At 40.3% G+C, this 27,273-nt stretch overlaps 1 protein-coding gene across 2 annotated transcripts in view; it reads left to right on the top strand.

The window, feature by feature from the left end:
• Positions 1–27,273, top strand: part of PLD1 (phospholipase D1) — a 126,877-nt gene that overhangs the window by 88,998 nt on the left and 10,606 nt on the right. Inside the window, exons 14-22 of one of the 2 annotated variants that reach the window (XM_087933452.1) lie at positions 731–937; positions 3,957–4,131; positions 5,551–5,679; positions 5,931–6,049; positions 6,304–6,417; positions 9,478–9,588; positions 11,385–11,473; positions 18,901–19,014; positions 26,436–26,485. In XM_087933452.1, the coding sequence (XP_087789578.1) occupies positions 731–937; positions 3,957–4,131; positions 5,551–5,679; positions 5,931–6,049; positions 6,304–6,417; positions 9,478–9,588; positions 11,385–11,473; positions 18,901–19,014; positions 26,436–26,485 (1,108 nt within the window). Of the gene's footprint in view, positions 1–730; positions 938–3,929; positions 4,132–5,550; positions 5,680–5,930; positions 6,050–6,303; positions 6,418–9,477; positions 9,589–11,384; positions 11,474–18,900; positions 19,015–26,435; positions 26,486–27,273 lie in introns of both variants that reach the window. The other variant, XM_026705756.2, reaches the window with a different exon arrangement.

Below are 27,273 nucleotides of genomic sequence, written 5' to 3'. Positions count from 1 at the left end.
GAGTATCAAGAAGGTGTTAAACCTAGCCAAAGAGAAAGTCCACCTAAATTTAGGAATGATTACATAATTGTGCCAGCATGCTGCTTGACCACGATGGAGAAAAACCTACACAAAAAGGGAATCTTGTATATTTATTTACCTATATGGAATTTCTGATCATCTAAGGTTTTACACCATTAAAATCTTCCACCCAGGGGTGGGATTCTACAGGTTCGCACCTATTCGCTAGAACCGGTTGTTAACATTCTAAGCAGCTCGGAAAACCTGTTGTTAGAAGAAATTACTGGCCTAATCCTGTAAGGAAGGCAGGAAGGAAACATTCTGGTGTTGCTTACAGAAACTGCCTCTCTGTTAACCCTTATTACATTATTGGCAGGACTAGATTTCCTGTCTCAGGAACTTCTCTGGAGTTTTTTTTCTCTCCTTTGCTGGTACTTTGCTTGTGTGGAGTGACCATTCCAAGTTACAATGGCACTGAAAAAAGTGACTTATGACCATTTTTCACACTTACGACTGTTGCAACATCCCCACAGTCATGAGAGGCCAGGTGAGGAGATGCATGCCTCAATGTGAGTGATATTGAGTTGGCCACACCCAGCCAATAACATGACCACCAAGCCATGACCACCAACTAAGCCACACCCACAGAACCGGCTGTTAAAAATTTTGAATCCTACCCCTGCTTCCACCGATAACCCACCTGATTTTAAGGTCAGTGTTTCCTTTCCAGGTAATGAGGCACCCTGATCATGTGTCCTCTACTGTTTATTTATGGGCCCACCATGAAAAGCTGGTGATCATTGACCAATCCATAGCTTTTGTTGGTGGCATAGACTTGGCGTACGGCAGGTGGGATGACAATGAGCACCGACTGACAGATATGGGCAGCGTGAAACGCATGACAGCAACCAAATCTGAGTCTTCAGTGAATCTTTCTGTAAGTATGATTTCTGCAGCCTGAACACAAAGGGAAGAGCACAAATTGGTGAGTTGGTGGGACTACACAAATCAGGGAAGCTAGTTCTGAGATTGGTGCTACATTCAGCTTGTTCAGGAAACGCCAATATCAAGCATGTTTCTGTTAATATCAGTGTGGCATAACAGTTAAGGTGCTAGCTTAGAAACCAGAAGGTTGTGAGTTCTAGTCCTGCCTTATGCATGAAAGCTGGCTGGGTGACTTTGGACCAATCATCAGGACACTGTGAGTTCTTGTCCCACCTCGTCAATCCTGACCTACCATGGGGAAAATAGATATATTTGCTGTCTTGAGTTATTCGTAAAAAAATAATGAAGGTGGGATACAAATAAATAAATATTTGACTGAATTAAAGATCAAGACTTAAAAAGTAAAATGAAAGAATATAAAGTGAATTTATTTGATCACAATTAAAATAAGTCTCTTGTTTGGCAATGCTCTGGAAACCCTTTGGGGGCTTTTTGCTTACACTAGGATGTTTTATGAGTTTGCTTATAGATGAAGGATGGCATATGGGATGAAGAGATATTTATTTAACCTTATGGGGCAAAGAATTGCTAAATTAGTTTTTATTTGTAGTCAGGAGGCTTAGAACTCATTTATTTATATATTTTTATTTTCTTTACTCCTTGCTTTTCTTTTTTCCAACACTTTCTATATTTCCGTCCATTACGTTTGCTTTCTCTATGTTTAAATTATATTACTTTTTAATAATTAAAATTCTTAATATGTTATATTTTCTTTCTTTTTTTAAGAGCAAATATATATATTAATGTACACATTCCCAAGGTAACTTTGTCTGGATAAAATCATATTCACAAATACCTCAAATATCTGCAGAGTTGTCTTTTGTAACCTTTCTGTTAGGTTCTAGAGAACTGTTGGTTTAAGAAACAGCAAGAAAATTATGACTCTTAACATCTTTCTGTTTCTGATCCTTTCCTGCTTTGATTTAAACTGATAAGATGTCACAAAGGAATATCGGATGATGTCTATCTGACTTTGATTTTGTTTTTTGTTTTCCACAGTCAGTTTGTATTTTGCTTACCTTGTGAAAGCTTGTGTTTTTTCCTTAAAGAGATTCTAAAATTAATTTATTAAGATTCCCATCCATGCAGGTATCTTGCAGTTTACTGATCTCCGAATCCTCTGAACTCAATGTTGTGTCTGTGTAAAATAAATACATACAGATCTGTTATAGGTCAGTTTCCCTTCCTTTTAAATTGTGACTTTCTGAAAACCAACAAGAAATTGAGAAAGTAATTCTCCTACCTTGTTTCAGATTGACATTTAGACAGCTGCTCGGGTCAGTGGAGGTGCCTGGCAATTGCTTTAAGATTTCTGGCAGGCTTAACTCCTGGGAAATCATTTTATAAAGGGCTGCATCTATCAAACAAGATATCCTGCATCCAATTTCTGGTGCCTTTTAACCTGCACTCTGTTTTCTCTGCTAACAAGCCCATTTAATGCAGATTACAGACACCCTGTGGTGCAGTAGAAACTACTGCACATCTATCTACCTTCAGTTTCTATCTGAATATCTTTTGCAGGGTCAGTTGGGATACTCCAGGTATTTTTTCTTTTTTTAAGAATTAGAATTCTTTATGGCCAAGTATGATAGGACACTCAAGAAATTTGAGTCTGGTGCATAAGCTCTCGGTGTACATACAAGCAACAAATGATAAATCATGACCATAACCATAAAATACAAACATCATAAATCATAAGGTACAACTCTCAGTGATAGTCATAGGATACTAAATAAAAGTAATCAACATAAGGCACAAATAAGAAAGTAATGGCCATAAGATGCTAAAGGAATAGGCAATAGCAAAGATGAGGAGGATAATGCAGCCCTACTATGTGGTTTGACATCCTAGCATCAATCCTATCAACCCTAGCATCCAAGTTCTCAGTCCAGATGGCTTATTTCAGGTCACATTAGCTGTTATATTTCTTATAGTACCAGCTGCTTAGACAAAGTTAGATTAAGAAGTGTAGGAGTTGCGATCTCACCAGAATTGGAGAATGCCAATTTCTTTTTTCCTTGCAGTGGTGGACACACCTGCATGAAGCCATCTGTCCATACATCAGCATCACTTGATGGACCTAATGGGGTTGTGAGCTAGTTGGAGCTGTTTCTAGGTTACAAGAAATGTTCTTATTAGGGGTTACAACTGTTAGACATGTTCAGACACTCTGATTTGTGGCCCAGAATCCAGACTTCATCTGTTGAAGTCAGATGAAGTGTGTGATTTGAATGACTGCATAAGTGTTTCCTGTAATATTTGTTTTTGATAACATGCAGTGAGAAATATATATTGAATATAAACCCATGGAACCAAACTAGTTTTGCAATATCCATGCCAAAAAATTGTCCTGGAGACTTACTTCTGTTTCTTTTAAAGTTCACTTCATGAGTTCCCTTTAATCTTCTCAGAAACAGCATATTGTGTTTTCAGAAAACACTTGTCAGAAACAGCACATAGTATAGTTCTTCTGGATCTGTATAATTTTTGAATGAAAGTAGCAGAGCTCTTTTTCATAACTGAGTCATTTTCTGTGAGAAGCAGCTTTGATTCATTTGGTCCAAAAACATCTGTGGGCAAGGAGAGCAAATGATGATAAGTATGTCATGCTTTTAAGCAAATGACATGATTTTTACATTCACCTTAGATGTCGTGATATTATTACATGATCGCATTATTTGCAGTATATTATAATGTACGTCCTCATTTTAATGTTGTTATGGCTTTTACAGATGCTGCAGGTTTGATATAACCTCATTTATAGGATATGGATAAAGGCCTGTACCATATTCTGAATAGACAGAGATATATGTTGATTAAAATTGATTACATACCATCAAATCAGATGTCAATTCTTAGCAACCAAAACTGATACACAACTATATACTTAAATTGAACTGTATTTGTCCTTTTTCTGCTCTAAGTCTTTCGCTGAAACTGTTCAACCTCAGATGGAGACTCCAATAACAACACCTCTTCAAGGATGCAGTGACGATGCTCCAGAAGTTTCAAGAATGAAAGGAGTAGGGAGACCCAAGAAATTTGCCAGATTCAGCATCTACAGACAGCTCCATCGACATACTATGCATCGCGCAGATAGTGTGAGCAGTGTAGACAGTGATTCCTGTGAGTGATTTCTTTACATATTCATTGTATTTCTGTGCCATATTCCAGGGTCAAAATCCTTCCCGGGCAGGTCTCAAGAATTCTGTCAACAGGATGAATGTAAAAATGAATGCATGGTTGGGTGGATGAACATTCAAATAAAATTAATTAATTAAATTTCTCCACAAAATAGGGAAAACTTGGGCAACGTAAATGTAGGGCAGCACTTAGGTTATTATATATACGGTACTATACATCCAACTCAAGGGAACAAAAAAATATCTCCTCTTCTTAGCTTCACAAAGACCATATGATGAAGCTGGAATGACTGAATAGCTTCAGATCAATGAGATTTACAATCTAGAAATTACAATCTAGGAAATTGGGAACTGGGTCTCCTCATTCCTAAGACCAACTATTGCTACACTGATCTTCAGGATATATACAAAAGGGATGTGCCAGGTTTCTGAAATAATTTTAAAAGATGCTTCAGAGAATGCAGGAAGATGAACATAACTCCTATTCACACTTCTTTGTTAGAGTGATCACTTCACTTAACTGTTACTGATGATCATTGTAAAATGGAAGAAAGAAACTAGTAAAAAGCTGTTTGCCCTGGGACATTAACACATGTTGGAGGCAGGGAAGGGAGGAGAGGAGAGGCCCCTAATTTTTTCTCTGGTAATATTGTACTACTAACAAGAACATACAAAACATTTGCTAGACCAATTCTTGAATACAGCTCATCTGTCTAGAATCCATACAGCATATCGGATATTAATACAATCGAGAGAGTCCAGAAATATTTCATGAGAAGAGTCCTCTACTCCTCTACTTGCAACAGAATACCCTATGCCTTAGATAACTTAGAACTACGCCACCTTTGGTCTGACCTAACCGTAGTACATAAAATTATCCATTACAATGTCCTACCCATCACACAATAGATACAAACTCAAGGTAAACTGCTCCAAACATGATTTCAGAAAATACAACTTCAGCAACGGAATGGTCAGTGCCTGGAATACTCTACCTGACTCTGTGGTTTCTTCCACTAACCCCAAACACTTCAACTTCAGACTGTCTACTGTTGACCTCACCCCATTCCTAAGAAGTCTATATGTGGCGTGCATAAGCACACCAACGTGCATACCCTCCCTGTCTTAATGTTCTCTTTTATTCATATCTATTTCATGTATTAATAATCATGTTTGTACCTACATATATTATGAAATGCCTGCTTGACAAAATAAATAAATAAAAATAAATAAATAATCTATTGAATAGTAGTCCACTTCTGCTTGCTCTGCTTTGAGGATGCACTCTTCTTCATGACTGGTATTAATTTAAAGAAGATTAAATATTTGCATAAGAATAATTGAGGTTACTGTTATTGAGGTAGCAAGTTCCAAGAATCTGTTTTGTGTTTGATTGAAACAGGTAAAGGTTCGGTTCACAGTTTGAAGACCGGGGTTGGAGAGCTTCTTGGTGAAACTAGATTCTGGCATGGAAAAGATTATTGCAACTTCGTCTTTAAAGACTGGGTCCAACTGGATAAACCCTTTGCTGGTAAGCATCACTGCAAGTTAGAATCATATCTGGACAGTCATTTGGGGGGGGGCAATGAATTTGTGAATGTTTAGAGTTTAGAGACAACAAGTTTCTGGCAAATAAGATACTTCACTAGCGGAGAGCAAAAGCCTAGGAGATTGGGTATTTTATTTCCCACAAACAACAACCAGATGTTGGTAGCATAGCCAGGAATAGCTGGTGGTTCTTTGGGCTCTTGACATTTTGTTTTTCTGTTGCTCCCCCTTTAGATTTCATTGATCGTTACACCATGCCAAGGATGCCCTGGCACGACATTGCCTCTGTAGTCCATGGCAAAGCTGCACGAGATGTAGCTCGGCACTTCATTCAACGCTGGAACTTCACAAAGGTGGGTTTCATATAGTTTTTCAATTAACCGCTGACAGATATGTTGGGATCCTCTGAATCACAAGTTTGTAAGCAAGTAAAATGAAGTCAGATTCATACTGCATGTTAATCTGAACACTTGAAAGTCTGACTAATCATTTTTCCCATTTTCTTTCTTTCTTTCTTTCTTTCTTTCTTTCTTTCTTTCTTTCTTTCTTTCTTTCTTTCTTTCTTTCTTTCTCTTTCTTTCTTTCTTTCCTTATTTTTTGATACAAGATCATGAAATCCAAATACAGGTCCCTTTCGTACCCTTTCTTGTTGCCAAAATCTCAGCGAACAGCTGATGAGTTGAACTATCAAGTCCCTGAGGCTGTGAAAGCCAAAGTGCAGGTAGGAGTGTTACAATATTTATGGAATGTATAACTGCTCCATAGCTGGCAAGTGTTAGACATTGGATTCTTTCTGTCATTATATAAAATGACTCAAAAATTGAAATTGTTCTGGGCCATAGATTAAATGCCACTTTTCTTCTTTCTATGTCCCTGGCGTATCTGGAGATGCTGTGGAAGGGGCCCACAGACTTTTATTTTTCTTATCTACCAAAAAAAACCATCTATATAATTTTTTTCATTCTTCAAAACAGAGACAAAGCTACCCCTGGGGATATTTACTCAGGAGTAAAGTCACTCAGTGTTCAGCAGCCTTCTGAAATTGCCAACAAAAGCCATTTCCCAGTTGTATCACCAAAGTAGGCTTCCATTTACCACTTCAATTTCATTAAAATCTCTTTTAAACAATGTGGCAGGAAAATATGTTTTTGGACTCTTAAATCATGAAGAATGGGAAGCAGAGGAAGAGAAGACAGATACTCTTCTTTCTCTTGAAAAGCCCTGCACATTTCTCAATTATTTGCAAGATTGCCAGTTGCAGTCTAAGGTGATTTGAAAAATGTGAGATTGGGAAAGCTTGTTTCTTGTTCCACAGGAAATAAATCTTAGGAGTTGGAATGACTTGTCCAAACACAATTAGTTGGTGAGAAAAAGTTTCAAAGGAGGCTATTGTGGATGGAATTGATTGTTTTTTTGTAATGCCATGAAATTGAAAATTATTTGTCTTCCTTGACTTTATGATCTGCTGGCCTTTGCTTTTGCGAGACAAGGTCCCTGGCTAGATAAAATTTATTTTCAACAGGAGAATCATCATCTCAAAGCAAAACAAAAAAAAATGTTTATCGAACATTTTTTAAAATGAGAATGATTGATAGAAACTTCGCTGGAACAAAGAAAGATGTGTTTTGCTCATTGTAGTCATGGACAGTCATAGCAATTTGAAGAGAAAGCTTTCAAACTGAGCGCGACTCCTAAGGATTTCATGCATGCAACCATGTAGTTTTCTTGGCAACAGTACAAGAAAAGTAATTTGCCACCTTCATTTTCTGGATTATTATTTTTAAAAATTTCTTGGCCTAGGTCAGGGTTGTCAAACTCAAGGCCCATGGGGTGCTTAGATATGGCCTGCAGGGCTGGAAACAGCGAAAGACCGGCTCATGGTGCCTCTGCCAGCAAAAACTGAGCTCGGGAGGACTGTGCACGGCCCTCTTGGGCTCAATTTTCACCCGTGACAGCCTCCAGCACTCTGCCAGCAAAAATGGAGCCCAAGAGGGCCACACACGAGCTCCATTTTGTCTGGCAGAATGCTGGAGGAGGCCATCACAGCTAAAAATGGAGCCTGGGAGGGCCACAAGCTCCATTTTTGCTGGCGGAGGGCTACAGGAGGATCCCCCCAGACCTGCCTGAGCCACCAAAGGTGCCCCCGACCCAAGTGATGTCGAGCTGGCTATGCCCACCCTGGCCAACTCACCCGGCCACCCAATGTCAAACACAACCCTGAAATCAAGTTTGAACCCCACCCTGGGCTAGGTAGTTCTAGGTAACTATGTCTTATCCTTTTATTTTTGATTAGCTGGGAGGTGGCAGCAGCTACTAAAATAAAGCCACTGCATTTTAGCAAAGTCAGTGGAAGAAGCCAGGTTCACTTCACGACTTTAATTCACTTAACTGCAGTGATTCACTTAAACATGATAAAAAGGTTGTATAATCAGGCATGACTCATTTAACAACTGCCTTGCTTAGCAACAGGCATTCTGGTTCCAATTTTGGTCATAAGTCAAGGATTTACCTGTACTAACCTGCTTAGTTTGTCCAAGGTTGACTAAATAAATTTAGGCAGTTTTATCAAAACATGTATGTACTTTTGAAGATAGAGAATATAGGACCATTGGATCCAATCTGTTACTCAGTTGCAAGAATATAAATTAATATAGATCTTATAGACCAGGATGTCAAACTCAAGGCCCGCAGGCCGGATCTGGCCTGCAGGGTGCTTAGAAGGACTGCGAAGGGCTGGCCCTGGTGCCTCTGCCAGTGAAAACGGAGCTCGGGAGGGCCGCACAACCGGCTCCGTTTTCGCTGGCAAAAGGCTAACAAAACAAACTCAAAACAAAACAAAAGGAGAAATGTTTCACCTTTTGCATTTGAGTATGCAAGAAAGAACAGGAAAGGAGAAGGGAAAGAGGAAAGACAAAAAGAAAAAGAAGGGAAGATGGGAAAAGAGCAAGGAAGGAAAAAGAAGGAAAGGGGAAGGAAGAAGGTAGGAGAATGAAGAAGGAAGGAAGGAAGGAAGGAAGGAAGGAAGGAAGGAAGGAAGGAAGGAAGGAAGGAAATTAGAGGGAGGGAGGGAAAGTCTGTGGAAAGTCCTGTCTTAGCATGTGGCCACCATAGGTGCCCCTGACACAAGTGACGTCAAGCTGACCATATTCACCCCAGCCACGCCCTGGCCACACCCACCCCGGCCCCCAAGGTCAAACACAACCCTGATGTGGCCCTCAATGAAATCGAGTTGGACAATTCCTGTTATAGACAATTCCTTCTCCTGCATATCCAATGAGGCAGAACTCATAATCTTCCTTTATCATAGATTATATTGTGAAACTGTTCTGAGGAATCTGCTTTCCTCTGGCTTAAGTCCATTAGTTCATAACCTGCAAGAGTTTTAGGTGGTGACTCATTCTTTTCAGACAAGAGAAAAGAAATGCTTTGTTGCATTAACTACAGCAATAGGAGTAGCAGCTGTTTGTGGTTTTTCTACTGCTTTTCTTGGGAAAATTTGGGTCCTCATTTTACCTACCTCAGAAGGATGGAAGGCTGAGTCAATCTGGAGCCTGGTGGGATTTGAACTGCCCAATTGGGGGCAGCTAGCTGCAGAAGTAATATTAAGACTTGCTACCAGAAGCTGATTCTTAGGAGATAGAGCCAGACTATTGCATACAATTAGGGTTTTTGTGTTAAAACTGGTGGGATGCTGTGAAATGGAAACTCCGTGTATAGGATTATCTAAGATATATATATATATATATATATATATATTTAAAGCTGGTGTTTTCTTTCCTAGGTGCTTCGTTCTGCCGCTGATTGGTCTGCTGGTATTAAGTACCATGAAGAATCAATCCATTCTGCTTACGTGAACGTGATAGAAAACAGCAAGCACTACATCTATATAGAGGCAAGTTGTTGCCATGTGTGGAGACCAGGCTAAGTTCAATAAAAGTAGCCAGTGGCTATATTTATAGTTTTTATATAGGATGATATTCTTCAGGGACATAAATAGTGCTGTCACTGCCTGTATTGTACATAAGTGGGAGTATTTTTGGGATTGGAAGCAGCTGGCTTAGAGAGCCAGGTGGATTGTCCTCTGGAGTTGGGTGGAATCATTGGGCCTCTTCTCCATCACATATCTTATATGCCAGGGGTCTTCAAACTTGACAGCTTGAAGGCTTGTGGACTTCAACTCCCAGAATTCCTTCTCCAGAAATTCTGGGGGTTGAAGTCCACCAGTCTTAAACTTGTCAAGTTTGAAGACCCTTATTATATGCTGTCTTCTGTAGGAATCAGGCCAACAGTAAGATAAATGAGGCTTTCCCACCTTGATTGACCTCCAGATGTGTGGACTTCAGTTCCCAGAATTTTCAGTAATGTTCACACTAGCTGGAGGACCCTAGGAGTTGAAGTCCATATAACTAGGAGTTGAAGTCCACATAACTGAAACTGTACTCAATTTGGGGAAAGATACCATAAATTTATTCCAGCAGTTTATAGGAGTCTGTTTTTATTGGACAATTTTTTTCCTGTTTTATTGCCTTCTGGGTTGAAATGGTGGGCCTTCAAAGTGCAGAATGAGTCACAATTCATTATTTCCTTCAAGCACAAAGAAGTGTGATCACTCATCAGTGTGCTTTGAGAAATTATTGTTCATCATTGTAATAAACTTGTTGTGTTTGATGTGAAGTACCTGGTAGATAAATTCTTTGGATAAAATCTAAAGATACTCAAATTCTATCAAAGAGAAATACAGTATAAATTAAACATTCCTACATTTGCAGAGCTCTAATAATTTCAATGAGATTTGTTTCCATTATTCTAGATTGGTTGGTTGGTTGGTTGGTTGGTTGGTTGGTTGGTTGGTTGGTTGATGTGCAGTTTTATCTGGCCCAATCTGCAAAAACTGAGTGGCTAACAATGAAACAATATTATGACTTAGTGTAAATAAGTCTTTGCAGATTATATTATACCATTGTAAAATCCATTATACTAGAATGTTATAATCAAGAGAAGCAACGCAAATAATTATATAAATAAAAATCACTGCAGTAACAAACCATAGTTAACGGCCACTGGAAAAATGTAGATTTAATTCTTTAAAACCCACAAAGAGCAGGAGAAGAATATTACAGAGAGTGGTGTCTATCATTGGAAGACCTGCTGTCTTTTCTGCCTCACGCAGCTCTTGAGAAGAGGCATCTCTCGATAAACTTTATTTCCTCCCAGAATTGAAGAAACTTTAATCTGTCTGCTAAGTAACCCTTCTGACTGCTTGAGAATTCTGGAATTCATTCTAAGATGCACTCTTGGATTAAATAGTATTCCAGCGAGAGCTTTCCATGACCTTGTGCTTTTCAGAAGTGTTGAAAAATAAATGTCCCAGAATTCTCAAGCAGCCAGCAGGTTGGAGGTCTCATCTGTGTAAATAGAATGCATTGAGATTATGCTCAGTGCTTTCCTGAAGTTAGCGTAATAACTGGAAGAGAAGGTGATTAATTATAGATTAAACTTTTCAGAAAAACTGATCTGCTCTGACTTCTCATCAGAGTTCACAAAATAACCTTGCAAATAATCCCAGAGCTCCTTCTTTAGAAATGGGTGTCTTTTCAAATATTGTACATTCAAAGCTTGCAATAACTCAGTTTTGTTAGCAGCATAAATATTTGAAATTCCTTTCTGTTTTCCTTTCTCAAACTGTAGAACCAGTTTTTTATTAGCTGCGCCGATGACAAACTTGTGTCGAACCGAATTGGTGATGCCATTGCACACAGAATTCTCAAAGCTTACAGGTAATCTGGCTGCAAAAACATGTTTTTTATAAGTATTTTTGCAATTTAGAAAAGTTGCTGGGGAATTCTGGGAACTAAAGTCCAGATTTCTTAAAAGTTGTCGAGAAAGCCTTCAAAATTATATCATCTTCAAGGATTGGCAGATTCTATAGAACTTGCTGGAAAGTGGGGTTTGCAATCAAAGTTGTGAGTCTTGGTTTTCTTTTTTGCACTAAACAAAAATAAGTTTAACTGTAATTTCAAGCAATATTTTAACAGTCCTCAGCCCAACACTGATATTATTTTATAAACTTTAGGTATCATCAGGGGAAAAAATAATAGAAGAAAATATTTGTAGCTCAGGATTGAACTGTTAGCTTTTTAGTGTTCTCTGAGCTTAGCTGTTTTCTTGCAGACATTTCATTATTTATTTAATTTATATTGCTGCCTATTCGCCCATGGCGACTCGAGACGGCTTACACAATGTAAAACCACATTTAAAACAAAAAATAAAAATAAAAAACAATAAAAACTAACAAAAAGAATCAAATAAATTAGTAAAGTACAATAGAACAAAATTTGGGGGGGATAAAACAAAACAAAACAAAAACCAATTCCCCACCCCCACCCCAATGACAGCAGATCACACGAGCCATTTGATGGGCTCCATCCCTCTCTGGGTTCCCCAGACACACTGTCAAAACCAGGTCTTCAGTGCCTTTCAGAAGAGAGCTAGAGTGGGGGCCATTCTAATCTCTGGGGGAATGATATTCCAGAGAGAGGGAGCCACCATGGATAAGGCCCTTCTTCTGGGTCTGTATCTCCCTCAGGGGTGGTACCCACAACATTCCTTGCCTCCTTGCTCTAATGGATCAGGTAGATGTGACCGGCAAGAGATGTTTCCTCAGATATCCCAGACCCAAGCCATGAAGGGCTTTAAAGGTGACATTACCTGACCAGGTAACATCATCAGTGCTAGGTGATGTGCTAGGCTAGGCTAGCACTGAAGATGTAACTTAGTCGGGTAATGAAACAATTGAGCTCAAAGTTTCCATTGCTAGCAAGACAGTTGTTAAGTGAGCTTTGCCTCATTTTATGACCTTTCTTGCCACACCTGTTAAGTGAATCACTGCAGTTGTTAATTTAGTTTAACACAGTTAGGTGAATCTGGTTTCCCCATTGATTTTGTTTCTCAGATTACATGACCCCAGGACACTGCAAACTGTCATAAATACATGCCAGTTGCCAAGCATCCAAATTTTGATCACATGACCACAAGGATACTGAAATGGTCATAGGTGTGAAATAAGGTCATACATCACTTTTTTCAGCGCCATTGTAACTTTTGTAGTCCTCAACTTACAACAGTTCATTTAGTGACCGTTCACGGTTAAAACAGCACAGAAAAAAAATGACTTATGACAATTTTTCACACGTACGACTGTTGCAGCATCCCCATGGCAAAATTCGAATGCTTGGCAATTGGCTCACATCTATGATGGCTGCCCTATCCCAGAGTCATGGGATCATCTTTTGTAAGCTTCTGACAAGCAAAGTCAATGGGGAAGTCAGATTCACTTAATAACTGCATTACTAATTTAACAGCTGTGATTATTTACTTAACAACTGTGGCCAGAAAAGTTGTAAAATGGAGCAAAACCCACTCAAAAAATGTCTTGTGTAACATCAGAAATTTTGGGCTCAACTAACTTGACGTCTACCTGTCATGCCCTTGGTAGAGTCGGATTCTGAGGGAGAGGAGCCGACAGGGAGTGGAAGTGTGGAGGAGGCTGAGGAAGGGCAGAGGCCAGCTGGGCAGTCAGAGGAAGAACCAAGCCCATCCCCTCTGCATCCTAGGATACGCAGGGGGAGGAATGGAAAAGGAAACAACTTGGCTTATGAGAGAGGAAGCAGCCATGATCCCCCTCATTGGTTGCAGCTGGGGAGACTAGTGAATAAGAGAGACGATTACAACACAGCGTTGCCAGAAGCAAAGCGTGTTTTATTTTGGGCTGAAGTTATCTTGGTTGGCATCCTTCCAACAGACTGTGCCTTGTTATCTCCTTGAATTTGGTAATTACTTATCCTAATCCGTTGTGAAAATTTTGTCATTGTAGTTTGTTTGGTTTTTTATTTCACCTCTATCTGCTCATTAAGTTCAGGCTGTATTGCTTTCTTTTGAAGACTATTTTTGAGTACATTTTATCTCCAACTGAGAATTATTGAACAGTGGGGCCAAGTTGGAGGCATTAAAGGACATTTATTTACATTTTGGATTTTGTTACGTTTGTGTTACACTCTGGGTCATCACACTACCCATATATGCCACCCAATTTTGCAGTCAGTTTTCACAATTTTTTTTTTTTTTTTTTTTGATAACTATTGAGCCATGGGAACAAACAAACGTACTGTTTGGGGATCACAAATTCTTTCTAGGAAGGCCTTGGCTGAAACCTTTTCAAACTGCTTGAAGGATCCACAAGTCTTGTTAACCGAAGAAAGTGCATTTACATAATTCTAAATAGAGCCCTGGGTTTCCATGGTGCAGAATAGAGACAGAATATGCTTCCCTGGGTATAATTGTGATTCAGGTAGTGGCGTATGCATTGTAACAAATTGTATTCCTATCAAAACCAAGTGATCAATTCTCAACCCCTGGGGTGTTTGCAGAAATGTGATTGATAATGAAACCTGCAGCTTGGCCTCCGGATTGACATTTTATCCCTCATGCTTCACCAAATTGGATCTCCAGGATTCTATTCGACAGCAAAACAAAATATCAAGTTTTACATTTTCTGTAATTTTCCACTGTCACGCATACAAATAAGCAAACCTGTTTCTCAGCAAGAGAATTGGAAAAAGATCCCTGGTGTGTGTTTCGATGCTCTGAGCACTGGGGATATTATCCTTCCCCTATGTCAGGGGTAGGGAAACTTGGGCTCTTCTATCACTTATGGACTTCAATTCCCAGAATTCCTGAGTGAGCCATAAAAGGTTCCCCATCCCTGGCCTAATGGTTTTTCAGTTGTGGGGAAATCAATTTTTGACTTGAATGGGACTGTTTAATATACAAATATAGGACATATAAAGAATATTGACCATTCAAGTCAAAAAAAGCCCCCCGCTGTCCTAGGAGCCTGGAGGTGGCATATATCACTTTTGGTAATGCTACCTGGGACTTCTGGGAGTTGTAGTTTGGCAACATCTGGATTGCCTCAGTTTAGCCATTTCTGAGCTATAGATTCGGATGGAATATAGGACATGAGGTACATATCTGATGTAAGATTTATTTATTTAGTTTAGTTTAGTTTGTCAAGCATGTATGAGAAAACAAGTATAAGAATGAACATAGCATATAAACATATAAGTATAAGCAGGTATAAGTACATACATAATAATTGAGTACAAATAAATGGGAACAGTAGAACAGGGAGGGTAGGCACGCTGGTGTGCTTATGCACATCCCCTTACAGACCTCTTAGGAATGGAGTGAGATCCACGGTAGACAGTTTAAGGTTAAAGTTTTGGGAGTTTGAGGATGTAACAACAGAGTCAGGTAGTGAGTTCTAGGCATTGACCACTCTGTTGCTGAAGTCATATTTTCTGCAATCGAGTTTGGAACGGTTTACTTCAAGTTTGTATCTATTGTTTGCCCATGTGTTATTGGGGTTGAAGCTGAAGTAGTCATTGACAGGATGTTGAAGCAGACTATTTTGTGTACTAAGCTTAGGTCAGACCATAGGTGGCATAGTTCTAAGTTGTCTAGGTCCAGAATTTCAAGTCTGCTGGCATAAGGTATTCTCTTGCGAGCTGAGGACTGGAGGACTCTTCTCATGAAATACCTCTAGACTCATTCAGTTGTATTAATGTCTGTTATACAGTGTGGATTCCAGGCAGATGAGCTGTATTCGAGAATTGGTCTGGCAAAGGTTTTGTATTATACAGGTAGTCTTTGACTTATTTACATCCATAACTGAGCAAACTTCATGGTCATTCAATAAACATATTAACGAAACCCATGGTAACCGATGGTTTTTGTTTGTTTTTTTGCAAGGAGCAAGAAGTAAATGCTGGTTTCCAGCAAAAAAAATTGTCATAAACCACAGTTGTGTGATGGGGCAATTGATTTACTTGCTCCCAGGTAAATGCAATTGTAAATGCAGGCTGCTTGCCAAGCACCCAAAATATGATCACATGACTCTGGGGAAGCGGGGACATCAGAAGTTAAAACCAGATCTTAACTATTGTAGCTTTGTGGAGGTCTGTCACAACTTTGAATGGTTGCTTAGCAACCAGTCATAAGTCAAGGACTGCCTCCATACAGTACATTCTCAGAAATGAAATAAGCATTTTTTTTTTACAAAACCCACCTCTTAAACCTTCTGTACAGATAGTCCTTGACTTGCAGCAGTTCGTTAGTGACCGTTCAAAATTACAACAGCACTGAAAAAAGTTAACACTTATGGCTGTTAAAGCATCCCTATGGTCACATGATTTACATTCAGATGCTTGACAACTGACTCACCTTTATGACCATTGCAGTGTCCTGGGGTCATATGATCACCTTCTGACAAGCAAAGTCAATGGGGAAAACCAGATTCATTTACATTACTGCAGTGATTCACTTAACAAATGTGTCACTAATTTAACAGCTACAGGGATTCAGTCAACAAATGTGGCAAAAAAAAAGTCATAAAATGTGGCCAAACTTACTTAACAAATTTCTCACTTAACAACATAAATTTTGGACTCATTTGTTTTATTTATTTATTCATTTATTCATTTTGTCAAACGCTTACAATATAATAGAAACAAGAATAAACATAAGTTTAAATATATGAAATAGGAACTAATAATTGGGGACAAAGGACAGGGACCGTGGGCACAATTGTGCACTTATGCACGCCCCTTACAGACCTCTTAGGAATGGGGTGAGGTCGATAGAGGTTAGTTTGAGGGTAAAGGAGTGGGGTTTGAGCATGTGACAACCAGATAAGGTAGTGAGTTCCAGACATTAACCACTCTGAAATCATACTTCCTGAAATCGTACTTCCTGCAATCAAGTTTGGAGTGATTTACATTTAGTTTATATCTGTTATGTGCTCTTGTGTTGTTGAAGTTAAAGCTGAAATATTCATTAACTGGTAAGACATTGTAACATATGATTTTATGTACTATGCTTAATAAGAGGGTATGGGCAAGAGGCAGCCCACGTCAGTAGTGAAGTTAGCTTGTTTGCATTTGTGCTGAGGAATACCCCCTCTTCGCTTGGAGGAGATGGTGGCAAGTCTGTTTCTTAATGTAGCACATTTTCCATCCATCCATCTATCTACGTGAGAGGATAAATGCTACTCATACAACCAAGCAGAGCAAAAACTTACCAAAGCCACCCATTCTGAATGATTCTTTCCTTTTGAGATCCTTTTCATCTTGCCTGCACATTCTTCTTGGCTGCACTGATTTACTTGCTCCCAAGAAATTAATCAGAGTTATTTCCATTGAAGCTCATTCTACACAGCCCTGAACACAGTATTGTGACAAAAATGCAGAATTAGTTTTTAAATTCATATTGCACGGAAGAGGAAAACAAGAGGAACTAAAGTTACAAATGGAACATTGTCACCCTTCTCCAACTTTTGTGCATTCAAGATATGTTGAACTCCAACTTTCGTAATCACTCTAAAGATCTGTTTTCAGGCTGATAAAAGTTACTGAGAAAATAAATTTGTGGATGCTCATCCATTATCAGTAAAGAGACCTGTCTCTTTGCCTCTTCTGAGAAAAAAAAATTCTCATGAATTTCTAATGCCGTAGAAGATCAGCCAGTTCTAGTGGGAAATATGTAGTTTAGATGCTGAACTTCTTGTAACTCTGACCTTTTCATGTCAGTAAATCCGAAGAAGTAAGAAGGTTGTGAGATCCATGCCTTGGAAAAGGGTTACTTTTGGTTTGAGTTCACCCAGCACCACCCAGCCAAGATGGATCATGATCCCAGATCCTCTTTCCATGGCCTGGGAATTATAGAAGTTGAAATCCAACACAACTGGAGACCAAAGATTGGGAAAGGCTTTTCTTAATATTTAGTTGTGTTGAATGCTGTGCGAATTGAAATGAAATAACTAGATTGTGTATATATTTTCTTTTGTACTTTGATTCAGTAAATGAGAAACAACTTTCCTCCTGGCTTAGAGTAAATTTGTAACAACCTATTTATAAGTCTTGGGATTGGGAAAGAGACCCAGTAATGAAAGTCAAAATATGTATGAAATAAGAATAAGTGTATGCCTTCATCATTTTAAACTCTGACTAGAGAGACACATTGTAGTATGTCCTGCACACAGGCTACAGGTTGCATGACTCAAGCTCCATAATTCTAAGACCTCTCTCTCTAAAATAAGATCTTAAAAGAAGGAAGAGGTATGCTCATTGCTTAGTTTATACCTCCCTTCCTACAGGACATAGTGAGGACACTATAGTTCATAAAGCTGAGTGCATTACATAACGGTGAACAAAATCTACAGCCTAAGAGTTTCAATTCTTGCTAACAAAAAAAGTTAAACTGATTTAAGATCCAAAATTGATGAGTTCCAGTAACAACGAAACCAGTCATACACTGCCTCCTGTTGGTCAGTCAGTGCTAAAAATTCCACAGGTATATACTCTATAAAATACTTGGCCTCTGCATCTGTAAATGTTGGTCTTGTGTAATTATTTAAATGATTCAGATAGTCCTTGACTTATGGCCATTCATTTAACAATGTTTCAAAATTACAAATGCCTTGGAAAAAGTGTTGACCTGCATTTGCACTTATTCCTGCTGTACCACCCCACAGCCACATGATTGCAATTTGGGTGCTTGAGAACTACTTATATTTACAACTAGCTGCAGTTGCACATACTCATGATTTGCAACCTTTTTTTTTTTTTGCCAATTTCCAGCAAAAAAAAACCCAAAACATTGTAGAAGCTGAATGTTTGGCAACCTATTTGCACGTGCAATCAGTTGCCAAATGTTCTGTGATCCTGTGATCACCATTTGCAATTTTCTCTGTTGACTTCCTGAAAATGTCTGTGAAAAGCTGGCAGGGAAGGTTGCAAGCTGCTGCTGCCTGCCAGAAGCAAAAAGTCTGCCTTTTTTCAAAAAGGCTGCATGCCAGAAGATTTCAGCTCTGTGGGAAGCTGAAATCCTTTGGCAGGCAGCTCATTTGTCCGTCTGCTTAAAAAACCAGGGATTGCTTAATGAATGCATCCAGGAGTGCCAGGTTTATGGTTCTTGAGTGACACAGTGACATAACTTCTCATGGAATGACCTTTCACTCAACAATCACAATTCCAGTCCCAATTGCAATCATGAGCTAAGGACTCCCTGAACTGTACTAAAACTCCAGTACTGTAAAATATACAATATTGTCACAAAACTAAATTACATGTTTTGCATTTTCTTTTAGGGAAAACAAACGATACCGAGTCTACGTAGTGATCCCCTTGCTGCCTGGTTTTGAAGGTGATATTTCAACTGGAGGAGGCAATGCTCTCCAGGCCATTATGCATTTTAACTACAGGTAACTTTAGAGGTTCTGCCTGGATCCTTTTATTTTCAGCAATGCAGTAAAGCATTTTAGTGTGGCATGTAAGCAGCTCTCTGATGGATGCTTGGCCCAAATTCAAAAAACCAATTGAGAGCAGAGATAGCTCCAAAGTTAAAGAAGCCCTTGGCATAGGGCCATCTGCTAAAACAGTGTCCTAAGATGAAGATCTTCATTTGCTGATGAGCACTTATTGCTATGGTCCCTTCAACGCAAGGCCAAAGGAATAACAGAATAACCAAATTAGAAGGGATGTTGGAGGTCTTCTAAGCCAAACACCTGCTCAAACAGAAACCCATTTCAGACAAATGGTTGTCCAATCTCTTCTTTAAAACCTCCAGTGTTGGAGCACACACAACTTTCATTTCACTGATTAATTGTTCTAACCATCAGGAAATTTCTCCTTAGTTCTAGGTTGCTACTCTCTTTGATTAGTTTCCATTTGTTGCTTCTTGTCCTACCTTCAGGTGCTTTGAAGAATAGCTTGACTCCTCTTCTTTGTGGCAACCCCTGAGATATTTGAACGCTGCTATCATGTCTCCCCTAGTCCTTCTTTTCATTAAAGTAGACATACCCAATTCCTGCAACCATTCTCCATATGTTTTAGCCTCCAATCCCCTAATCATCTTTGTTGCTCTTCTCTGCACTCTTTCTAGAGTCTCAATGACTTTTTTTGTATTGGAGACCAAAACTGGATGCAATATTCCAAGTATGATCTTACCAAGACATTTCTTTTTCTTCCTCCATAATGCACCAGAAGTTTCATTATCTCTAGGTCACTGAGCTGAAAAGAGAGACTGGGTGGTGTATTTTTTTTTCAGATCAATGCTCTGGAAGCCAACTCAGCCTTTGAAGCATCAGCACAAATGAAAATGGGGAAGGCCACTTTGGAGCCAGAATAGGAGCAGTTGATAAAATAATAGTGTTATATTTTCTTGTTCACATACGCATACTTAGGCAACTTCTTGGAGTTTTGTTATAGTGAATAGGCATGCTGTCTCCACACAATTGGTACAAACCAGACCCTCGAACTAGAACCAAGATGCTAGTTCGGGTGTCAGCAACCTGTGGCTCTGGAGCTGTGTGGGGCTCTTTGGGCCTTCTGCTGTGGCTCCTTGTTGGGCAATCCTATCACTGGCTGGCTCTGTCTCTCACCCTCCCCTTCCAGTCACTGCTCGCCTGGCCTGAGAAGGTAAAACACAAAAAACAGAAATGAGAGGGAAGGAGGGGGGAGAGAGGGAGGAGAGAGAGAGAGAGAGAGAGAGAGACCCATTTACCACAGAAAACACCGGGAGACCCAAAACCTGGGTAGGCATGGCAAGAGGGATGTCATGTGACTGGGTGAGAGTGGTGTTCAGTTGGCCACACCCACCCAGGTTTTATGGCTCCTGGTTTTTCTTTTTTGTGGGAAAAGGGTCCAAATGGCTCTTTGAGTGTTTAAGGTTGTAGACCCCTGTGCTAGTTCAATTCACAGGCTCTGTAGACTACAGCATACCTGGAATTATCAAGAAGATTTTTTTCTCAACTTAGCCCTTTTTGCTAAAGAGAAAAGTCTTTCTGATGTTTGAAATGGGAGAGAGATCATCTGGGGAAAATAAGCCTGGTACTGTGATAGGAAAAAGCTGAGATAAAAATTGTTCCAGAGAGTCTGATTTAAGGTAGCAATTTATCAGACTCAAGGAACAACTAGGAAAAGCAACCAAGAGTCATTTGCTGGAGTAATCCTTTTTCTCTAAGATAGTGGTGGACAGTTTAGCCAAGAATCTGTGATTAGATCTGTGGAATTTATTTCATTTTTATAATCTTTCTTCCACTTTTGCTGGCTGGTAAAGCCATAGGATTTTCTACTTCTCTCGTGCCTGTGTCTTTAAATTTTAAATTACAGATTGTGTGACATAATTTATACGTTTAGGATTCGGATACATTAAATGTTGACTATTTCTAAATTCAAAGTACAGCCTTATCCCTCTGAGTTTCCATTGGAAGCATGGAAAGTGGGGGAAAGGAATAGAGATATCAAAGTGAACATATATCTGGTTCTCTGATTCTGGTCATATTCACATAAAGCACTTATTAGACAAACATCTAAAAGATGCATTTGTGCAGCATGTTTAGTTTGGGTAGCATTAACCTCAAGGGAGATTTGTTTTATTTTAGCATATTATGTTAGTTTTACTGATGGTTCAGTATATTGTATGAAGCTGTAAAATGGGGTTAATACAGTACTAAGGCTAAGCATGTTCTTGACATGATGGCAGAGTAAAATTGGGCCCAATCCCCAGTTCAAGGACCGGTACTGGTCCACTGCATGCCAGAAACTGGGCCACGCAAACAAGCGAAGCCCCATTTGCAGGATGCAGGCAGCACATGAAACTACGCCCCCTCTGGTCTGCAGAAAAATCTCTCTCTACAGAGCAAGTCCCTGGTGCCCAAAATGTTGGGGGCTGCTGTAGCTCTAGCCCAACTTTTAAATATTCAGAATGGGTGGAGAACATGCATACACCAGAATGCTCATAAAGTACTCCTTGTCATCAGAAGTCATAGACAGGTGGTGTTCTTTGCATGTCAAAAAGAGGCTGCCATTGCTATTTGACAGGAAAAAAAACTGGCATTTTGAGCAGGAATTTGAAGGAAAGAGTCCCATCTTTGGAACTCTTCCAGTCATAAGAAGCAGCAGGGAGAAAGGAGTAAACTTGCATAAAGCAACAATATAATTAAAGCTAATTAGGTATTGGCCTGAGTGACGGGTTCATAGAAAACTACTCCTCTGTGTCCCATCCAGTTGGGGAGATGATGGAGTCCTGCAGAGGTGAACTGCTGGGGGTTTACAGGGGTTTGAGAGATCCTCTAGCTAAGATTCAGCACAATATCGGAGAACCCCCAAATCCCACTCCTGGCTGCCCCCCCCCCCACCCCTCCCAGGAGTCCCCACACAGCCCATTTTGGATGCAGGTAAGTGCAGGGCACGTGCAGAGGCTTGGGGAGGGCGAAAAACGGGCCTTCAGGAAGGCCGGAAAGGGGCCTGTTTCCGGCTTCCAGAGAGCCTCTGGAGCCCTGAAGGAGGCTCAAGGAAAGCCTCCATAGCCCAGGGAGGGCAAAAACGGCCCCCACCCCGGCCGTGGTACAGGAGGCCGACTAGGCTAGGCCCACCATGGCCACGCCCACCCAGCAATCGGGCAGAGAACCCGTTGCTAACATTTTTGAAGCCCACCCCTGGAGTGCTGGCAGGGGAACTCTGCATCGGGGATGGACAACAATACCGTTGGAAACAACATAAACATTTCTGGGATTTCACCAATCCAAGCCCTGAAGTGGAAATGAAGTTTAAAAGATTTACCATGAAGCAGCGGTGGGATTCAAAAAAATTTGCTACCAGTTCTGTGGGCGTGGCTTGGCGGACGTGGCAGGGGAAGGGACTGTAAAATCTCCAGTCAGAGGTGGGATTTGCCAGTTCTCCGAACTACTCAAATTTTCCGCTACCGGTTCTCCAGAACTGGTCAGAACCTGCTGAATACCCACCTCTGCCATGAAGCAATACTTTACAATAAGTTTTTGAATCACCTTAAGTATCATCCACTCCCTTTCCACTTGGCTAGCAATCCAACAGGGTCAGTGTTGAACTTTCTCAGAGCTGAACAAAGCTCCTTTCATTATGTATTTCTGCTGAAGAGTCAGCAGAGGGAGCACTGAGTTTGAGGTTGTGCCGCACCGAGAAAATCTAGAATGCATTTTCTGGCTTTTTAATTAATCTTTCTTCTTTCTTTTTCCCATTGTGCCGTGTGGGTGTGGGTCAGGCAGTCTACCTCTCCGTTTTACAGACACCTACTTCAAAGAAAATTAAGGGATACATATGGGCATATGTACATCTGTTCACATTTGTAATGCTGATTTTAATGCTATATTTTCAAAATGATTGAGGGATCTAGTTACATCTAGAGAAGAACTGGGAGTGATACGATAGCATTCTTCCAATATTTGAAGGGCTATCTTCTTAAAAGCACCAGAGGGCAGGACAATAAATAACAGGGGGTGGGGGGAACCATTAAAGAGAGAGCCAACCTAGAACAAAAAGGGAATTTCTTGACAGCGGGAACAATGAATCAGTGAAACGAGTTCCTTTCCGAAGTTGGGTGTTCCATCACTGGAGGTTCTCAAGAAGAATAATATTAGGGTCTCCTGTTTGTGCCAGGGGTTGGACTACAAGATGTCCAAGGTCCCTTTCAACCCTTTTATTCTGTGTTGTATGTTCTTCAATGTCTTGTATATAAGTATCATTCAGAATGGGACTTGCTTTAATGATGCCTATTTACAATTGTGTTCAAAGAAGGATTTTGGTATCTACCTTGTTGCCTTGAAGAATTCCTAAGGTAGAAACATGCCAGGCTTGGAACATCTGTGCAGTGATTCATATTTAGGTTGGCATACATATATTTATTTAGAAGCATAAGAAGGTCCCTTCTTTTCCCAGGCTAGATACCCTATTTGTCCAGGATGTCCTATAGTCTTTTTTCCAGACTGCTGTCCCCATCATCCAAGATCCTTTTCAACTCTGTTATTCAGTTATATATTGCTGTTGACCATGGTGGTGAGTTTCCAGTTCTCTATGGAAGTCCACCCCATATCCTGTGCTCATGTTTAGTTTTCTTCTATTCAAGTATGTCCAACAGTTCTAAGACACGGTCACAAGGCTTTCTTCTAATACGCTATTGAGGACAAGTCTTAAGTTAACTTTATGATTGACAAGTCATGGGAGCTGACGTTGCATAAAGAGTAACATCTTCATCAGGTTGATCTCAACTCCTGCTAATGTCATAAACACAAGCATGTAGTTTTCTTGACAAGAGAAATGGCTGGCTTTGCTTTCTTCCAGGATATCTTACTGGTTTTCCAGTTCTGCCCACAGCTCACTTGTTGCATGATGATCTCCCATTGCTTAGCTTTTCTAGTTCATCTGAAGGTATTGGTTTTGGGCAACACCGTAGTTTTGTCTTTGTTTTTTTTTTTCCTTGACTTTAGAAAGGAGCTCTGTAACCTGTTTCAGATTCCTGATTGCACCAAAAAGAGCTGAGGCTTCAAATTGCTGGCTTCCTTTAAGACTTAAAGAAAGCAAAACAAAATTTCTTGGCCTTTTGCAACTTAAGGTTGTTCAATGTTTTCTGGCCCTCATGATCTTTCTTCATATATCTGTGAAGAGGTCAGGGGGGAAAAAGCAAAGAAAACAATGCTGTTGTCCAATACCAATACCAAAACTGCATCTATGACATTAGCAGGAGTTGAGATAATATATATGAATAGAGATCACGAAGGCCAGAAAACATCAAATAACTTTAAGTTGCAGAAGGCCAAGAAAATGTTTTTGCTTTCTCTAAGATATTTACTTATCTATCTATAGCTATGTCTATCTTTATATGTATGTCTGTCTGTCTGTCTGTCTATATATATCTATCTATCTATCTATCTATCTATCTATCTATCTATCTATCTATCTATCTATCTATCTATATCTATATCTATATCTATATCTATATCTATCTATCTATCTATCTATCTATCTATCTATATATGGATCTTTGGTTGTTCGGGTTTTCTCCCGCGTAAGATTCGAAGTATCTAGGCAACGTTTCGATGAAGTCTCATTCATCATCTTCAGGCTTCTGTCTTCGGCTCTTGCTTCTCAGAGTGATGTGAGCTTGCAGCTGCTTCTTCCTTTTAACTGCCAGTGGGGTGGGACTTGATTGGGTGAGGGCTTGGCTGTGTTCTGATTGGGTGGGGTGTGTTCTCATTGGTAGGGGCTTGGCTGTGCTCTGATTGGTTGGGGGTTGGCCGTGTTCTGATTGGTTGGAGGCGTGTTCTGTTCAGGTGGGGGCTTGGTTGTGCTCAGGTTAGTCTTAGTTGCTGGGGGATTTGAGTTGGTGAGCTGTGATCTTGCTGTTTGGCTTCGAGTTCGTGGTCGTGCTGCATCTTCATAGTGGGTGTCAGTTTGCTTCATGTATGGCTCGGAGGGGTTTGAAGTGGGTAGTGATGCAGCTGCAGTGCAGCTTCTGGTCCATGGTCATGTCTCATCTTCTGAGTGGGTGTGAGACATGACCATGGACCAGAAGCTGCACTGCAGCTGCATCACTAGCCACTTCAAACCCCTCCGAGCCATACATGAAGCAAACCGACACCCACTATGAAGATGCAGCACGACCACAAACTCGAAGCCAAACAGCAAGATCACAGCTCACCAACTCAAATCCCCAGCAACTAAGACTAACCTGAGCACAACCAAGCCCCCACCTGAACAGAACACGCTCCAACCAACCAGAACATGGCCAACCCCCAACCAATCAGAGCACAGCCAAGCCCCTACCAATGAGAACACACCCCACCCAATCAGAACACAGCCAAGCCCCCACCCAATCAAGTCTCACCCCACTGGCAGTTAAAAGGAAGAAGCAGCTGCAAGCTCACATCACTCTGAGAAGCAAGAGCCGAAGACAGAAGCCTGAAGATGATGAATGAGACTTCATCGAAACGTTGCCTAGATACTTCAATCTTACGCGGAGAAAACCCAACAACCAAAGATCCACATACAAATACCGCGAGAACCTCAGAAAACATTTATATATATACATATACATATCTATGTGTATGTATGTATGCATATGTACATATCTTTATACATATATACATACATTCATACATACATGTAGCTGTGTTCCCTGAAAATAAGACCGAGACCCAAAACAAGCACTAGGACTTATTTTCTGGGGGTGTTTTATTTTGTATCTTTTGCATGTACTGGAGATTCACTTCTTCTGTTTGCTCAGGGCAGGGCAGGAAGCCGCGCTGTGCACTAGTGCCGTCACTATGAAGCAGGAGAGGTAGAGCTGATCCAGGTGTCCCAAACTGGCTTACCTTGAGGCCCCTGCATTCAGGCCAACTACGCTCTGACACCTCCCTTGCTCCATAGCCTCAGCACCAGTGCACCATTTGGCCTCCTGTTCTATTGCGGTCACATGGGCTCTTGCTGTACATGGCTCCTGGTGCTGCCATGCCAAGGCAGGTGTCACAGCGTTGATGACCTGATACAAGGGCCCTGAAGTAAGCTGGTGTGGGGGTGCATGAGGCAGCTCCACCCTCCACCTTGCCTCATGGCCACAGCATGCAACCAGACATAATGGGCGGCCAGGCAGCTGTGCAGGTTCTTAAGTAGGGCTTATTTTAGGGGTAGGCCTTGGTGCATGCATAGAAAAACATGCTAGGGTTTATTTTAGGGATAGGGCTTATTTTGGGGAAATGGTATCTATCTATAGAAAGAGAGACATATTTGATGATTTCAGCTAAACACATTGTTATAAACGCATTGGCATAGTGCTGTTTTGTAAATGTAATGGTGGCTTTGATTTTTCCAGGACCATGTGCAGAGGAGAAAATTCAATTTTGGGACAGCTGAAAGCTGAAAGTAAGTCCTTTGCTTGGGTCTCTGTAGGTGCTCTCGCCATAGGGTCTTGAGGACACCAAACCTTGATAGATCTGCCATAAAGCACATACTAGCTGGAATAATTTCAGGATTATGTAATAGTTAATGTAGGAGGCTTCAATTGTGTCAGGGAAATCTTCAAAAATAATGAAAACAACTAGCAAAACAACATCTGGGTGTCTGGAAAGAAAGAAAAAAGAGCTGCTATCTTATGCATCCCTTTGGACGTGATTCTAAATGAGCTGCTTCTCCTGTTTTTACGATGTCATTCCAGCAAGCTGACTCCCTAGGCTTAGTCAGAAGGAATTGAAATTTGGATTTATGCCAAAACTGCTAGCTAGTCAGATTGAGAATGTTTATTGTTTCCTTTTTCTTTTCCGTTGGTAGACATTACCTGAATGATGCATAAATTTCAGACATTTGCGTCCATGTTTTTCTTTTATTTTTTTCAGATACATTTATGATATTCTTTCTTATTGGGACTGCAGTTACAGAATTATAATAATATGGGATTGGTGGGGTTGAATGTTATCCATTCTACTTCTATAGCATCTGATACAACCAATTTGCTATTATTATAACCCGATGCAGAAAATCCAGAGTTGCTGTTCTACATAAACCCCTCCAAGACTTCTTCCACCAATCTGATGCTATCTCCCATAATACTAACAATCATTGCGAAAGATCGTGCTAGCTTGGAATTGTAGTAATTAAGTATGATATGTTTGAAGGGTTCTAAATAGTAGTAGGTCTCCCTAGGTAATTGGCGT

Source organism: Pseudonaja textilis, chromosome 4 (assembly GCF_049901715.1).
Source record: "Pseudonaja textilis isolate UNSWEBS1 chromosome 4, rPseTex1.2, whole genome shotgun sequence".
NCBI classification, from domain to species: domain Eukaryota; kingdom Metazoa; phylum Chordata; class Lepidosauria; order Squamata; family Elapidae; genus Pseudonaja; species Pseudonaja textilis.
Note: the sequence above shows the minus strand (reverse complement) of the source record. Positions and strands in the feature narration are given on the sequence as shown.